Below are 17,086 nucleotides of genomic sequence, written 5' to 3'. Positions count from 1 at the left end.
AGGGAAGGTTGACCTAATCCTTTATCTGGTTTTATTTTAGATTAGTTACTTGGTGTCAGATCCGTGTATCTGTTATTTCTTCAGTGGAAGAAGAAAAGGGCATGGGGAGAGACTGATAAAGAAATCCTTTCTTGATGTAACCTGAATATATTTAATCCTATATCGAATTTGTATAACCTACACATGATACAATGGAGGGAGGAAACCCAGGTGGCCGGAACCTATCACCTCTGAGAGGCACAGCCAGGAGGTGAGAAGACCATAAAAATTCCACAGTGAGATGTGTCCTGGGAACCTCTGGAAAAGTTTGTTCTGAAAAGGGGGTGGTGGGAAATGAGATGTGCCCTGGGAAACTGTGAAAAAGATCATTTCTACAGAAGAGGTGGGAGGGAATTAACATACTGGCTTTTGTTTCACTAAGTACACATCGAGATAAGGGGAGGGGTTCTAAACTCCCTTATCTCTCCCTGTATGCCTGAGAGACCTCAGACGCTGCTTTGAACTCCTACATGAATTGTCTCATCTCAATAAAAGATTCCTTTTGATACGTTTGGTTTTCAGAAGTTCATTCTTTTTAAAAAAATTTATTGGTTTTTAAAAACAAGTTACTGGATACTTTGGAATATTATGAGGCGCATCCTGAAAAGCAAATGGCTTTGATATTTTTAGACGCCCAAAAGGCATTTGATAATGTGAATTGGAGATTTATGTTACTTTTAATGGGACAGATGGGCTTTGCTAGAAGATTTATCCAGGCAATAGAAGCAATTTACAATGAACAAACAGCTAAGGTAATGATGGAGGGAGAATTTACAGATTCTATTAATATAAGAAAAGGCACAAGACAAGGTTGTCCCCTTTCTCCCTTGCTATTTGTATTGACTTTGGAAGTGTTGAACAGAAATATCAGAGAAGATAAAACTATAAAAGGAATGAAAATTAAAAAGGAAGAATTTAAATTACAAGCTTTTGCAGATGACCTAGTCTTTATCTTAGAAGATCCTATAGAAACAGCCTTGAAGCTGCTGGAAAAGATAGAGACATATGGTGAGGTGGCCGGTCTGAAAATAAATAAAGATAAAACAAAGATCTTGTCAAAGAATATGTTACTAAGACAAAGAGAAGAATTGACAGAATTGTTGAAAATCCAAGTTACGAACAAGGTTAAGTATTTGGGGATATATTTGACGCCAAGATGTAGTACATTAAAAGAGAACAATTACATTAAACTTAAACAACAGATAGCCCAAGATTTGAAGAAATGGGAAAACTTACAATTGTCATTAATAGGGAGGATTTCAACAATTAAGATGAATATTCTACCCAGAATTTTATTTTTGTTTCAAACAATACCAATTAGGCTTGGAAAAGATTATTTTGAGGACTTAAATAAAATTGTGTTGAAGTATATATGGCAAGGCAAGAAAGCAAGGATAAAGCTAAAGCTCTTACAGGATGCTAGAACTAGAGGAGGGTTTGGCCTGCCTAATTGGGAGTTGTACTATCAAGCTGCAAATTTGATGTGGGTTAAAGAATGGATAACATTAAGGAAGACTAGATTGTTGACACTAGAAGGTCATGATTTGTTGTTGGGTTGGCATGCTTTTCTATGGTATAAGGGAACCAAAACACAGGGTTATTTTAGAAGACATTATATACGGGAGTCTTTGTGGTTAAACTGGGAGAAGACAAAAAAACAATGTTATTTGAAAATTCCAGTTTGGTTATCGACGATAGAAGCGTTTTCTTATCCTATAATTTATAAAAAGGAACAAACAGTTAGATATGGGGAATTACTAGATGAAAAGGGTGAACTTAAATCGATACAAAACTTAGAGGAACAAGGTATACAGATGAATTGGTTTTCATATGTGCAAATACACTCAAGGTATGAGGAGGATTCCAAAACAGAGGGATTTTATGATAAACAGACCAATTTAGATAAGATTTTGATGGGTACTGATGAAAAGGTGATTAAAAAGCTATATGGTTACTTATTGGAAATTAAGCTAGAGGAAGAACAAGTTAAAGAAACTATGATTGCTTGGGGGAGGAATTTTGGATACGGGATTGACTTAGAGAAATGGCAGAAATTATGGTTGCAAAACTATAAAATGACAATGTCCACAGCCTATAAAGAAAACTTGTATAAGATGTTTTACAGGTGGCATTTTCCCCCGACAAGGATAGCAAGAATGTTCAAGAACAAATCGGAAAAATGTTGGAAATGTCATCAGAAACCTGGTTCATACTACCATATGTGATGGACTTGTGAGGATGCTAGAAAATATTGGACTAAAATCCGCATGTGGTTGGAAAAAATGACAAAGAAGCATATAGATTTGAAACTGGAGCTTTTCTTATTGGGAATCTTACCAGATGTTTATAGTAAAGATTTGAAATATTTGACTGTAAATGTATTAACTGCGGCTAGGATTGTATTTGCAAAAAATTGGAAAAATGAGAAAATTCCATTGCAGGAAGAAGTTATAAAGAAAATATTGGAATGTGCTGAGATGAGTAGATTGACTTTTGAAATTAGAGAGCAAGAAGATAAACAATTTTATATAATTTGGGATCTTTTCTATCAATGGCTGAATGATGAAATACAAAAATGGAAATTTAGAATGTTAGACAATAAGGAATAATATTGATTTCACTTTTCTTTTTTTTTTTTGGTATATTTATAAAATGTTTTTTCTTTTTTTTTCTTTTATTCAGGATAGAATTGGTAGGATTATATGATTTGTTATAGAATAAATTACTTAAATTATAGTTATCTCATAAAGCATGATTGAATAAAAGTATAGTCAAATCTTTTTTTCTTTAATAATGATATGAGGATATATAAGTTTGGATTGATAATAAGAATTATTATGTGAGGTAATTGTAATTGTGACTACGAAATGAATGCACAAAACTGATGAACCAACCGACTCACTGTTTGTATATAAATATGGATGAGAGCTGATGTTTTTATGTTTTGTCTGTTTGTTTGTTTTTTAAAAAAAGAATAAAATTGTTTTCAAAAAAAACATAAACAAACAAAACATAAAAACATCAAGCCATCTTCCATAGGTGTACATACAGTGTGCCCGTTGGTTTACGAATTCTTCCATTTCATAGTCTTCAATTACAGTTACATTACATATAATCTCATATTGTCAATCAAAAATTAAATACCTTAGTATCATTATTAATCAATCATTTGACTATACTTTTATTCATTCATGTTTTACAAGATAACCATAATTTACTTAATTTATTTTATAACAGTTCATATTATCATCCCAAATCTATCCTAAAATCATTTTGTAGTTATAATAAGGAAGTACATCTTTATATATTTATTATTTTCTAAAAATCTACATATTTCATTACTGTACTTCGTTGTCTAACCATTGATAGAAAAGATCCCACATTTTATAATATTGTTTATCCTCTTGTTCTCTAATTTCAAATGTCAATCTACTCATTTCAGCACATTCCAATATTTTCTTAATGATTTCCTCCTGTGATGGTATTTTCTCATTTTTCCAATTTTTAGAAAAAATAATCCTAGCCGCTGTTAATACATTTGCAATCAGGTATTTACAATATATATTTACTATATATTTCAGGTAAAATTCCCAATAAGAATATCTCTGGTTTCAAGTCTATATGTTTTTTCATCATTTTTTCCAACCACATGTGGATTTTAGCCCAGTATTTTTTAGCATGCGCACAAGTCCACCACATATGATAAAATGAGCCAGGTGTCTGATGACATTTCCAACATTTTTCAGATTTATTCTTGAACATTTTTGCTATTCTTGTCAGGGGAAAATGTCACCTGTAAAACATCTTATACAAATTTTCTTTATATCCTGTTGACATTGTCATTTTATAATTTTGAGATCACAATTGTTGCCATTTCTCTAAATCAATCCCATATCCAAAATTCTTCCCCCAAGAAATCATAGTTTCTTTAACTTTTTCTTCTTCTAGTTTAATTTCTAATAGATATCCATACAATTTTTTAATCACCTTTTCATCAGTACCTGTCAAAATCTTGTCTACGTCAGTCAGTTTTTCATAGAAACCTTCTGTTTTAGAATCTTTATCATACCTTGAATGTATTTGCGCATATGAAAACCAATTCATCTTTATACCTTGTTCCTCTAGTTTTTGCATAGATTTAAGTTCGCCCTTTTCATTCAGTATTTCACCATATGTTTGTTCCTTTTTGTATATTGTAGGATATGAGAATGCTTCAATAGTCGATAACCAGACTAGAATTTTCAAATAACATTGTCTTTTAATCTTCTCCCAGTTTAACCTCAGAGACTCCCGTATGTGGTGTCTTCTAAAATATCCCTGTGTTTTAGTTTCCTTGTACCATAAAAAAGCATGGCACCCCAACAACAAATCATGTCCTTCTAATGTCAACAATCTAGTATTTCTTAATGTTATCCATTCCTTGACCCGCATCAAATTTGTAGCTTGGTAATACAACTCCCAATTAGGCAAACCAAATCCTCCTCTAATTCTAGCGTCTTGCAAAAGTTTTAATTTCATTCTCGCTTTCTTACCTTGCCATATATATTTCAACACAATTTTATTTAAATCTTCAAAATAGTCTTTTCAAAGCCTAATTGGAATTGTTTGAAACAAATATAAAATTCTGGGTAATATATTCATCTTGATTGTTGAGATTCTCCCTATTAGTGAGAGTTGTAAGTTTTCCCATTTCACCAAATCTAGCGCTATCTGCTGTTTAAGTTTAATATAATTATTCTCTTTTAATGTACTACATCTTGCTGTCAAATATATCCCCAAGGACTTGATCTTATTCGTGACTTGAATTTTCAGTAGGTCTGCCAGTTCTTCCAATTTGTCTTAATAGCATATTCTTTGTCAAAATCTTTGTCTTATCTTTATTTTCAAACCAGCCACCTTTCCATATGTCTCTATCTTTTCTATCAATTTTGATGCTGTTTCTAAAGGGTCTTCTAAGATGAAAACCAGATCATCCGCAAATGCTTGCAGCTTAAATTCTTCCTTTTTGATTTTCATTCCTTTTATATTCTTTTCATCTCTAATATTTCTGTCTTTTACTTTTTATAATTTAAATGGCATTTCCTCCTTCTTGTAACTGCTTGTGTGGGAGTTTTTTTGTCTTCAGTCAAGAATATTTGGAGCATGGAAGCAAAGGGAAGGAATAAAAGGGGATTTACCTGTTTTTTGTGACTGTGTTTATTTTGTATCCTACCCTGGATCATCACACTTGGCACCCAACTCCTTTAATGATCTCTAAGATGAAGAAACGGGACAGAAACAGAAGTTGGAAATGCCACGAAGCAGAAGGAATGTGGTGTCTCCTACTGTGGACACATAGAAGATGACAAAAGTGTAGAAAGTGGAATGCAAAAAATCTTGGGATTTAGATTTGAAATGAAACCACAGCTGATCTTCTAGGGGTAATCTGGGGGGTGGGGGAGGACACAAAAGAAACCTCATCCTTTAATGAGATCTATGCTGACAGCAGCAAGAAGAAATACAAGGACAAGAATCAGGTTCTTTTGTAAACGTCCCCAAACACAGCAAGGCTGGGAGGGGCTGCACGGGACCCCCAGTTCTTGTTACTTATATTGACTCACATCCCCTTCACAGTGCTTTACAGCTCTTTCTAAGCTGTTGACAGAGTCAGCACATTGTCCCCGACAATCTGGAGGATGGAAGGCCGAGTCAACCTTGAGCCGGTCAGGATCGAACTGCTGGCAGTTGGTGGAGTCAGCCTGCAATACTGCATTCTAATAACTGGGCCACCAGGGCCCTTAGGTAAGGTCATCAGAGCTAGAAGTGAGTGGGGTTTGCTCTCTTTTTAGATCCTAATGACTTGCCCTGTCACTGCTGGTGGGGCTCTTCTTGGAGTTCCTTGATTAAGCTGTGGTTTAATGTTAGCTTCTTTGCCTGTATTGGTAATCGTTCGATTGGGATGCTGTTTACTTGGTTGCTGGTCTAGTGTTAATCTTGGTGTTCATTTCTGCTCATATAGATTGCTGGTTAAAAGGTAGTTTTTATTTCCTTTGGGTGTTTGGACTGTTTCTTTTAAGTGGGATGTAGATGCTGTTTATCTCTATGTGCCTGTTGATGGCCAATTTGTCCACTGTAAGTGCCAAGACTCCAGGAATTCTCTACTGTTTTCTGGATTTGGCTTGCTCACAGTTTCCCAGGTGAAACGATGGTTGAGTCTATCCCTATATTGTGAGAGTAAGGACTTTTCATCATGTCCTCTGACTGCCAGTTGGGGTTCACGGATGCGCTTGGCTGGCTCCCATGCCACGTTTTCCACTTTGCACTCCGCTTTTCTTGCCTGCACAATGGGGACACTGAGGCTCCTGGATCACTCCGACTCCTGTGCAATCCGTAGGATGCCTTGTGCTTCAAAGAGGGGGAAAATGGAGAAAGTCAACACCCCCATATGTATGGGGTGGGGGCCTGTTTCTTCTCTCCTCCCCTCAGCTCTCTCTTCCTCCCCCCACTGCAGCCTCCCCAGGCAGGAGGGGAGCAGCCAGAGAGGAAGGAAGGATTGCAACCCCTCCCCCCATGCACAAAGAGCTGCCGGTGGGGGCTTCCTCACTTCTCCCCCAGGGTTCCTTAGGCCTCCAGCTCATCAAGACCAGGGAGCCTTTTTTTTTCCTGGATAGCCCCAGTTGACCTTTTCCTCTCCTCCTCCCCTCCAGTCCTTTTTTAGTTTTTCTTGGATTTGACAATTGCTTGGAAGATAAAAGGTATAAGAATAAACATGAGTATGAATGCAGGGATACAATCTTTCCTGGACAGAAATCCCCCATTTCCCCAGGGTGCCCCAACCTCTTCTCCTGGCTCCTTCCCCGTCTCCCTCTCCCTCCCTTTCTCTCCCTCCCTCTCTCCCTCCCTCCTTCTCTTTTCCTCTCTCTCCTCTCCCTCTCTCTCTCCCTCCCTCTCCCTCTCTCTCCCCTCCTCTCTCTCCCTCCCTCCCTCTCCCTCTCTCCCTCCTCTCTCCCTCCCCCTCTCTCCTCTCCCTCCCTCTCTCCTCCCTCCCTCTCTCCCTCCCTCCTCTCCCTCTCCCTCCCCTCTCTCTCCCTCCCCTCTCTCCCTCCTCTCTCCCCCTCCTTCTCTCCCTCCCTCCCTTCCTCTCTCTCCCTCCCTCCTCTCTCCCTCCCTCCTTCTCTCTCCTCCTCCCTCCTCTCTCTCTCCTCCCTCCCTCCCTCCCTCCTCCCTCCTCTCTCCCTCCCTCTCTCTCTCTCTCTCCCTCCCTCCCCCTCCCTCTCCTGCCTAGGAGCTGAGGGGCCAGTGAGGCTGAGCTGAGCTGGATCTTCCACTGCAGACCAGCCCATCAGAGGAGCCCCCAGGAAGCCAACAATCCATGACTACCTTGGAAAAATGTAATTCCCCACCCGAACAACCTTGATGGTCTTGGTTCTTGGGTCTATTTGAAGCCTCGAGTTTTGTCTCTTCAAGAGCAGCAATAGCCGGAAACAGCCACACTCACCTCTGATGTTGACTGAGGCAACAAGGGAGATCGAATCTCATCTTCTGTTTCATTCTCGGGGGGAGAAGGACCTCTGTGTGAAGGAGCCTGATCATGGCAGCTTGCCACTTCCTGATAGTGGTTATTTCCGCGTCTTCTCCCAAACAAGCCTGACAGGTGGCAAAAAGAGAAGACAGCTAGTTTATTTGGGGGTGGGGGGAGAGCTCCTGCCTGAGCTGGAGAAGGATTTATTCTGAACACCTGCGATGAACTGCCATCAATGGCTTTGACAACAACGATTCCAAACCACTCACAGTCTTCTTGGTACCAGACAGGTGGTATTTCCTCATATACTCTGGACTCAGAAGTTCTTTTTTTTTTTTAAGTAAAGTTTTATTAATTTTCAAAAAAAGAAAAGTACACAAACAAAACACAAGACGTAAGAACATAAAACATCTTTTCCAACAACTGCTTAACAAAACAAATAAGACATCTCATTTAAGTACAATATAATTCTAAATTACCACATTTCCAAACATAACTTAATAAGCATCTTATATATTCAACTTCATATCTTATTACTGTTTTCCACCTTCTTACTGTTTCTTCCTTTATTTCTATTCAATTTTATTCATTCATATATTTTATCTTACTATATTTCATATTATTACTATTTCATATGTTCTTATCCAATATTACTCCTCAATAAGCAAATATAAACTGACAAAACACATAACATAAAAAATATAAAACTTCTTTTTAGAAAGCGGCTTAACCTCGGGTTATAACTTTTGGTACAGACTTAAATTAGATTCATGCTCAGCTTATATACTATTTCATATCTTGTTAAAAATTCTACATTTTACAAATATCTTCTCCCCTCTTTTCACTCTCTTAATTCTACTTTGTTTATTTAATCTCAATTTAAATCATTTCACTTGTATTTTTTGTCCGTTCTTTTTCAATCATCCATTTATCTTTCTCTTAAACACAAACTTTTTCCTGTAATGACTGGTTGAAGTATGACACCTTTCTATTTTCCCCCCAAATTCAACGCTTAAAATTAAACATTATTTCTATTCTGATTCTGCTTAGTACATTCTAGATGACATTTTAGAATAAAAAAAACAAACATAATATTCTTATAGATATTAAAAATAGTATTCCCCAACAAATTAGTTAAATACACATCAATTACACAGTCCCTAGAATATTTTATTGACACATATTTCAAATACAAATATAAAATGCAGTCTTGTGTACCTTTGCAGAATCTCTATTAAAATTTTATTTTACCCTTTGTTTCTGAAAAAAAGTTGTTTATTAACATCTTGTTTAAAGTCTTTATAACTTCCTTCGCTTTGTCCCTTCCTTCCTTGTCAAATCTAGCCTTTTTACCCCCTCAATCTCCCACTTTTAATCTCCCCTCTCTGTTGCATTCCTCTTTCCATTGCTTTCTATCATTATATCGATTTTTCACCTTTCTTTTCCCTTTCTTAATTGATTTTTTAGAGCTTAAATTCTTAATTTTCTTCTCCTTTTTACCCTTTTTAAAAGTCATATGTCCATTAAAGATGGCTTCTTCTTCATCGTCCCAGCCTCTTTCTTGTTGCATTTCCTGGTAAGCAGAAATCGCCATTTCTAAAAGCAAAAGATAGATCCAAAAGAGCCACCTTCCTCTTTTTTTAATTTTCCAAACTGCATTTTCAATTCTTCAAAAGACACCATTGTAAACAGAAAAGGATTTTTTTAAGCAGTCCAAATGTTTTCTTAGTCTTTCAAAGGATAGTTAAAGTCCCAAAGTCATGAAGCAATCAAAATCAGTACATTGAGTGCGTTTTGTTTCGCTTTCTTACTTGCTCTTCCTGGGGGAGAATTCAATTACATGATTCCAAGACATTTTTTGGAAGTTTTATTGCAATTTAATCTCTAATCTTATAAAACTCCAAGCAGTCTCCTTCAACAAATGTTAGTATAAATCATTTGCCTCTCTTCCTTCCTCCTTAAAGCAAAAAGATTTGAGTTTTAGAATATCAATATTTGGGAATGTAATTTCCCCTTGGCTTCAATTTGGAAAGTTAATACTTTGTCACCAATCTGGGGTGTTTGGATTTCTCTGCTGCCTCCGTGGGAATGAGGAGAAAAAAAAAAAGTTTTCGGGTGTCATAACATTTGTGACCCAATCTTAACCTACCCAGATCTAAGGAGGAGCAACTTTTGGCTGGTCTTGAAAGGCTAATCTGGGCCTGGCTGGGTCACAGAATCACAAACAAGTCAAAAGAACCACCCTGGAAGAAGGAAATGGCAAAGCGCTTCCAAAATCTTGCTGAGAAAATTACCAGGAAGTGCTGAGATGCACTTGGTGAAACTCAATTGAGGAGACAAGTCCTGCATCCTCCCTCCCTCTCGGGTCTCTTGCTCTGAGTAGGAGCAGGAGGAGAAGAGGAAGAGGAAGAGAGGGAGGAGGGGAGGGGAGAGGGGGAGGGAGAGGAAGGGAAGGGAGGAGGGAGGAGGAGGAGGGGAAGGAGGAAGAAGAGAGAAGAAGAAGAAGAAGAAGAAGAAGAAGAAGAAGAAGAAGAAGAAGAAGAAGAAGAAGAAGAAGAAGAAGAAGAAGAAGAAGAAGAAGAAGAAGAAGAAGAAGAAGAAGAAGAAGAAGAAGAAGAAGAAGAAGAAGAAGAAGCTTCCCCCGCTGGACCTTCCTCCCTGCTCCTGCCTGTCCTCAGGTTCTCCCTCCATGGACCTCCCCTTCCATCAGAGCTTCCCTTTGCCAGGTGGCAAATAGATCTTCTTCAGGGACAGCATTATGGGTTTTCCAGCTCTTCCCAGAACATTTAAGGGAATTTTCCTTGGACTCCTGAGCTGCTGATATTTGCTCCTCTGAAGGCGGTGCATTGAGGCCAAAGAGTTTACCTCCCAGAGGACAGGAATATATTGAGTTTTGCAGGAAGTGGAATAAGAGCTGCACAGTTCCTTCTTCCTTTCTGGCCCATGTTCTAAATGCTGTTTGTGGGGGAGGGTCTCATGGGGGTCCTGGCTGCAACCCTCAGAGAGCCTTTCTCCCATCCACACCAGCTCAGTCAACCCAGAAGGACCCAGGGGTGGGTGTTGGAGGGTGTGTTTGTTTCACTTACATATCAGGAAGGGAATCACAACTACTGGGAGTAAGCCTGCTACAATTACCACAGGAATCAGCCACCATGGAGATAAAGAAGGAGAAAGATGGTTCTGATGATTAGGCAGATCCAGAGTTCCCTGAAGTGGAGATGCTGAAGAGTGGAAGCCTTTCCCGACCTTCCTTGGCCTCCAGGAAGTGCCCCCACCTGAAGGAAGCCCCTCCCCTCCAAGGCTGCAGAGGGAGGAGGGAATGGCCTTGAAGGGAAGAAGGAGGAGCCACAATCAAACATCTCATATATCTTTATACTGTTGCTATAAAATTACCATTTCCAACTCTTCTGACAGAAACCACTTCTCTCCCATTGCTAAATGCAGGACCTTTCCTGCTCTCCATCTGAAAACATGAGATGTTGCAGAAGAAAACTACCCCCCCCCACACACAGATTTTCAAACATTTCTCTAAAATCTACTTCTACCCTCTCAGCCTCTCACCTCTTTCCTCCTTGAAAGCCAAGTCCAGGGGCTCCTGCAAGCCCTTGTGCTCCAGGTGACACCGAAAACGGTCCCTCTCCTTGGGGTCGATCTCAATGCTGAGCCAGAGATAATAGGTCCCATCTGAGTTGGGGGCCACTTTCCTATGGAAGGTCTCCTGTTCCCAGATCTCTCCGTCCCTCCTCCAGGTGGCCTGGATCTCCTTGGGGTAGAAGCCAAAGGCCTGGCAGGTGAGGATCTCCAGCCTCTCATTCACCGCTTTGTAATTCAGCTTCCCCACTGGGGGCTCTGCAGAAACAGCCAAAATGGGATTCCTGGGATTTTGAGGGTTTCTGGCCAGGCGACTGAAGTAGCAAGGCCTCACCTGGCCATCCTCCCCCACGGCTCTCTTTCAGCCTGTGGGAGCCCCCAAAAGGGGCCATCGGAGCTCTTTAGGTTTATTTTTCAACAGGATGCCTAGAATTTGGGGTGAGGCTCTCACATTGGCCAACCTCATCCCCAATTTGGCAGATTGATTCAATTTTAAACTCCCACATTGAAGTTGTTCCGGTTGTTCGGATGGAAATCAGGAACAGACTGATAATTTCCTTCCGACCCCAACACAGGACATCCATTTCTTTTCCTTTGCAAGACTTTCCCAGGGAAATAGAAGGAGACCTTCTGCATGGATTCCTTGCTCACCTTATTATCATTTTTAAAAAGTACTTACTTGGGGGGGTCATTGAAGATTATTTTCTTTCTGTAATGCGATCTGGGATCCTTCCTGACCCTTTTCGGTCCATATTTGAAAAGGCAGCTTCCCCGCCCCCCGTTTGCCACTCACCTGTCGTCTCCTGAGTCTTGTTCTTGTAGGACAGGTATCTCTGCAGCCACTCAAGGCAGGTCTCCTCCAGGAAGAATTTGTTTCTCTCGGACCAACCAGGATCCTCCTCCCACTCCTTCTTGAACTTCCAGGCCTTGGGCTGAGCTGCCACCCAGGTGAGGGTCTCCTTGTCGAAGCTGATGAAGTCCCTCCCATCGTAGCCGTAGTGGAAAAAACCTCCTGTGCTCCTGTCTTCCCGGAGCTCACAGCCCAAAACCGCCTGCCAGGTGTGAGGCCCTGAAGGAGACCCAGGGGGGTGGAGGTGAAGGAAAGAGGTCTAGGGTTCCCCTCCCCAGAGTCCCAGGGGTCCCCAACCTTTTCTGGACCTCAGGGACCACTAAATGCGTAAGTTGAAATCCCGCGGACCACTAATATGAGCTGCCTAATGACCAGCTGGGTGGGCGTGGCTAGGTGGTCATGTGACGGGGTGGGCGTGGCCAACTCAATGTCATGGCCAAGGGGGAGTGCCTCACTAGCCTCTACTCTCCCACCCCCTCCCAGCCCGTCCTCGCCTGCCCGCTGGGCTCCTTAGGGCCCCAACAGGAAGCAGGGCTTGGAGCTAAGGAAGCGTTGGCCAAATAGCCGGCTCCGTTCCAATGGAATCTGACCGAGAAGGAGGCTCAGCAGAAGCACCTCACTGAGGACTAGGAGCAGAGGCTTTCCAAGCAGAGGAAAGGCCTGCAGGAGTGCAAGGCCAGATATCGGCACCTGGAGGCTCAGCGGGCTGGGAGGGTCAGCCAGTTCCAGGCCATGATGCAGTCCCACTGGAACGAGGCCCTCCGGCTCTTCACCACCAGCGGCCCTTCCCTCCAGCCTTCGCCCAAAACCCCACACCAGGAGGCTGAAGCAGACCCCGAGTGGGAATTTCTGTCCCCCCTCCGACCAGCACAAAAAGACCCCAAACGGGGAGACTCTCTGCAGCAACACAAACCTTCATTGCACGTATCCGGCATAGTTTGAGGGCCCCTGATTGAGTGCAATATAAACAATGCAAATGATTTTTTTTCTGTGGACCATCAAAATTTTCTTGAGGACCACCAGTTGGTGACTCCTGCCCTAGACAGCATCAGAGTCTATATACCCCCCCTTCCCACCTGGGGAGAGGAACCCAATTCCTCCTTTATCACACAGGGAGAAACCTCTTTTCCTTCCATTAATCCTGTTTGGCTGCTCTCAGGCCAGGTAGAATTTCTAAGTGAGGGAGAAAATCAGGTGCGCGCGTGTGTGTGTGTTTTGTGTGTGTGTCTTTTGTCTTTCCTTTTCAGGCAAGAAAATCTCACCACTACGTCCCCTGCAACAACCCTCGGAGACCAAAGGAGGCACTGCCTCTGCTCACCTCCAGCCAGGAGGTCCCGTTTGGATAACTTCCGCTCGGTCCTGAAGACCCACTCCGGAGAAAGAAAGGCCTCCTTCTCCACCTCCTCCATCCAGGGCACCAGGGGCTCCATCTTCCTGGTGAGGCTGTCAAAGCGAGCGATGGGCTGGTCGTCCAGGTAGCTCCAAATGGAGAACTGAGGTGGCCCCCGGCTGGGCTCTGGCAGGTGCAGGTAGAAGTAGCTCAGGGAGTGTGTGGGTGGGCCTGGAGAGGGAGGAGGGGGAAGGGCAGCATTGATGGGGGGGGGGTTGCAGTTTGCCCTGCAGCTCCATCCCCTCCAACATCTTTTTTTTAAAAAAATAAATATTTTATGACTCAGAAAAGAGTTAAAAACAATGAACTTAGTGAAGTTGGCTTGACATAACGTTTGGTCAGCATCGCATCAATAGATATTTCCCTGTATACAATTGTTCCAATATATACATATATACATTTGTTTGCTCCTGTATTACCTTTTCCAGGTCCTATTTTAATCTCATACCCTCAATCCCCTCTCAGCAATTCTTTTCCCAACTGAAGACCTTCCTTTCTGCCCCCACCAGGGATAGAATCGATCCCAAATGAGGAAACAGGCCGACGGTCCAACATCTTAAAGTCACACTGCACATTTAGATAAGATGCAGGTCACAAGATCTGAGCGGCTCCCCAGAGAGGAAACCCTTCCAAGCCAGGTGAATGTTTGCGGATCAGGGTGCGGCTGGATGGACGGGTCTGCTGGCCCCTTGCCCAGGCAGGAGAAGGGCGGGAGGGCTGAGCTCTGACTCCTCTCTTTTCACTCTTCCCTGCAAACTCACCGCGAAAAGCTCCAAGCACGAAGGCCCCCAGCGCCGCTCCCAAGAGCCAGAGGGGCGCCCCGTGCAGCAGCATCGCCCTCCAACCACGCGCGCCTTTGCACCGGCAACCGAAGAGGCCGGCCGTCCGCTAAGGAGGAGGCGCTGAGGCGCTGCTCCCGGTTGGGTCCCGTCGGGATCCGCAAACAAAGTCCAACTCTGCCCAAATTCTCCGGGTCCGAGGAAGGAGAGAGAAAACGGCGCTGCTCCCTTGCAGTCTCCAGGGTTCCTGGAGAGAGAGGGGGGAGGGAGAGAATGAGAGGGAGGGAGGGAGGGGAGAAGAGGGGAAAGGGAGAGAAGGAAGGAAGGAAGGAAGGAAGGAAGGAAGGAAGGAAGGAAGGAAGGAAGGAAGGAAGGAAGGAAGGAGAGAAGGAAGGAAGGGGGAAGGAGGAAGGAAAAGGAAAGAAGGAAGGAAGGAAGGAAGGAAAGGAAGGGAAGGAAGGAAGGAAGGAAGAAGGAAGGAAAGGAAGGAAGGAAGGAAGGAAGGAAGGAAGGAAGGAAGGAAGAAGGAAGGAAGAAGGAAGGAAGGAAGGAAGGAAGGAAGGAAGGAGGAGGAGGGTTCCTAGGAGACGCTGCCCCCAACAGCGAGGTTAGCGTTGAAACGTCCTGGCCACGCCGGTTGTGTGAACGCAGCCACCGCGATGCCCTCCTCGCTGATTCTCCTGGCGAGGCTCTCCGATCGATCCCCCTTCGCCCTCCAGGCCTTTGGGGGAACCTTTGGGCAGAGGGGGGCGGTCGATGACCTGAAGGGGGTCGCCGCCTGTTTGGGCAGCGTCCGGCCCGGACCTCGCTCCCTTCCGCCAAGGAGCCGCGCTCTTTCCCTTCGCTGCTTCTCACCCTCCGCAGCCCCCGGGCGCCTAACGAGCATTTGCACCTGGAACTGCGGGCTCCTTCGCTCCGCCAATGGCAGCGCCCGGTCTCCGCCCTCGCCCCGCCCCTTCGGCCCTTCTCCCCGCCCCCTCCGAGCTCCTTTGAAGGTGACCGCCCGCACAAAGGCTGCGGGTTCGCCAGGGCGCTGTAAGAAAAGTTTTGTTTGCGCGCAATAAGAGGCGCAACGAAGGGTGAGGAGCCGCAGCTGTTGATCTTCACCTCTTCTGGGAACCTGAACGGGACGCGCGCCAAGCAGATCCTGGACGGTGTGTGTGGGTGGCTATGGCAGAGGATTTAGGAAAGCAGCCCCCCATCTGGGCCTCTGCCTGCCCCTCCCCTCGCTTTCCCCCTCCGACCCCCCAGCCAGAGTCCCTTGAAGGGAAGGCCCTGAGGACCCTTGTATCCCAGGCTCTCTTAGCTGCCCGCTGCTCTTTCTGCACAGTCTTCCAGGGGGAGCCCAAGGGACAGCGCCCTGCAGTACTCTAGCACATTGGTCTCCAACCAGTGGGCCAGGGACCACTGGGGGTCCACAAGAAAAAAATTGGTGGTCTGCAGAGAAATGTCACCCCCAAAAGCAATTAATCCAAGCTGCGCAGGAACACAAGGCTGCGCCGCCCACATGGCCGGCAGCGGGAACACAAGGTTTGCATCCCTTGCATTGCGAACAACATGAGGTAGTGAGGGGAGGGGGGAAAGAGCAGAGGGTGAGAACTTGCCCCCACTCACCCCATGTACCTCGCCTGGCCACTGGGTTGCTTCTTTCCGCTTCTTTCTTCTGCTTTTGGCTGCGTGCAACGAAAGCAACAAAAGTGTTTCTCTCCCGCAAACTCTGCCAGAAATGAGTCTTTGGGACCCTCCAAGGCCTCCTGCTCCAAGAGGCTGCGCACTTGCGACAGGTCTCACCAAGACTCCTTTCTGGCGGAGTTTGGGGGAGAGAAAGAAAGATTTCTGCTGCTTCTGCTGCTTTCCTTGCATGAAGCCAAAAGTCTCTCTCCTCCCTGCCCCCAGAACCGAGCTGGAGACAGTATTCGGTCATCGAAAATAAAGAAGGATCGATCGGTAGGAAAACGGCGTGGGGAATTTTCCTGAAGACTTTTTTAGGGGATTTTTCCCAGGGTCTCTGGTCTGTGGAATTTAAAAGGATGAGTAGGATGGTCCCTGAGGTCCAAAAGGTTGGCGACCCCTGTTCTAGAATGAGGAACGGCTGTGGGAATCTCGCTCAACGACAGAGGGGCAGGTGGGGTAGCCGCCAAGTGGGATCCAAAGGATTCCTGGCCAGGATTTCAAGGCCTCTCCTCCAGGAGGACTTCGGTGGCTCTGAGGGTGGCGGGAGGGAGCAGTTTTCAATGCCGAGACACGTCTAAGCCCCTCCCCCAATGGGCCCATACAGCCTCACTGCAAATTTTATTCTTCTGTTATTTTTGTCTCCGTTGAAAAACCTTTGTACAGCTCCTCCACCCTGAAAACGAAGTTCTTGGCAGCACGTGGAACAAGAAAAACAACAGAGAGGCCTAAAGGAAACGCCATAAAACCAAACAAGGAAGGATAAAAGGAAATAAAAAAGAGATCGCACATCCTCCCACTCTGACCTACCCAGCACTTGGGGGAACAGGCAGGTCATGGGTGCCCTCTAGAGAAGATTAAAAGTGGGGGAGGGGCTGCTGGATCTCCAGGGGGAGAGAGGAGGGGCTCCAGCACCTGGCTGGGAAATACCGGAGGGATACTAGAGAGAGGAGTGCAGCCTTAGCTCCCCGGATGGCTTGGTAAATGATTTGCATAGGCATTGCGAGAAGAAAAGCCCTTCCCTCTTTGGGTTAAGGCCCCTCCCTTCCCCAGGGCCCTAGGAGGGACCCCAACCTGCCTCTGGGAGGTGAAAAGGAGGCTCCCCCTTAGCCTTCATCATCCCCCAGCAGACTGTGACCCTACTTATCCGAAGAGGGAAGCTTTGAGAGGGGTCCCACTGAGACTCCTCATTTGGACAGGTATTCCCCGTTCCCTTCCACGTCAGGAAGGGAATCCCAAGGGCCCCATTAATGGCCACCAAAATC

At 44.4% G+C, this 17,086-nt stretch overlaps 1 protein-coding gene and 1 long non-coding RNA gene across 2 annotated transcripts in view; one reads left to right on the top strand and one right to left on the bottom strand.

Moving 5' to 3' along the window:
- LOC113454929 (uncharacterized) overlaps positions 1–17,086 on the bottom strand; it is a 37,029-nt gene that overhangs the window by 8,409 nt on the left and 11,534 nt on the right. Inside the window, exons 8-14 of the mRNA XM_087923130.1 lie at positions 15,006–15,183; positions 14,152–14,397; positions 13,300–13,542; positions 11,925–12,200; positions 11,102–11,389; positions 7,517–7,665; positions 6,206–6,355 (exon numbers count right to left, since the gene is read on the bottom strand). Coding sequence (XP_087779256.1) covers positions 6,206–6,355; positions 7,517–7,665; positions 11,102–11,389; positions 11,925–12,200; positions 13,300–13,542; positions 14,152–14,397; positions 15,006–15,183 — 1,530 coding nt within the window. The remainder of the gene's footprint in view (positions 1–6,205; positions 6,356–7,516; positions 7,666–11,101; positions 11,390–11,924; positions 12,201–13,299; positions 13,543–14,151; positions 14,398–15,005; positions 15,184–17,086) is intronic.
- On the top strand, positions 15,131–16,614 carry LOC148126740 (uncharacterized). Its single transcript, XR_015742505.1, has 2 exons — positions 15,131–15,229; positions 16,488–16,614. It is a non-coding gene; the product is annotated as an uncharacterized LOC148126740 (long non-coding RNA).

This window comes from Pseudonaja textilis, chromosome 2 (genome assembly GCF_049901715.1).
Source record: "Pseudonaja textilis isolate UNSWEBS1 chromosome 2, rPseTex1.2, whole genome shotgun sequence".
NCBI lineage: Eukaryota > Metazoa > Chordata > Lepidosauria > Squamata > Elapidae > Pseudonaja > Pseudonaja textilis.
Note: the sequence above shows the minus strand (reverse complement) of the source record. Positions and strands in the feature narration are given on the sequence as shown.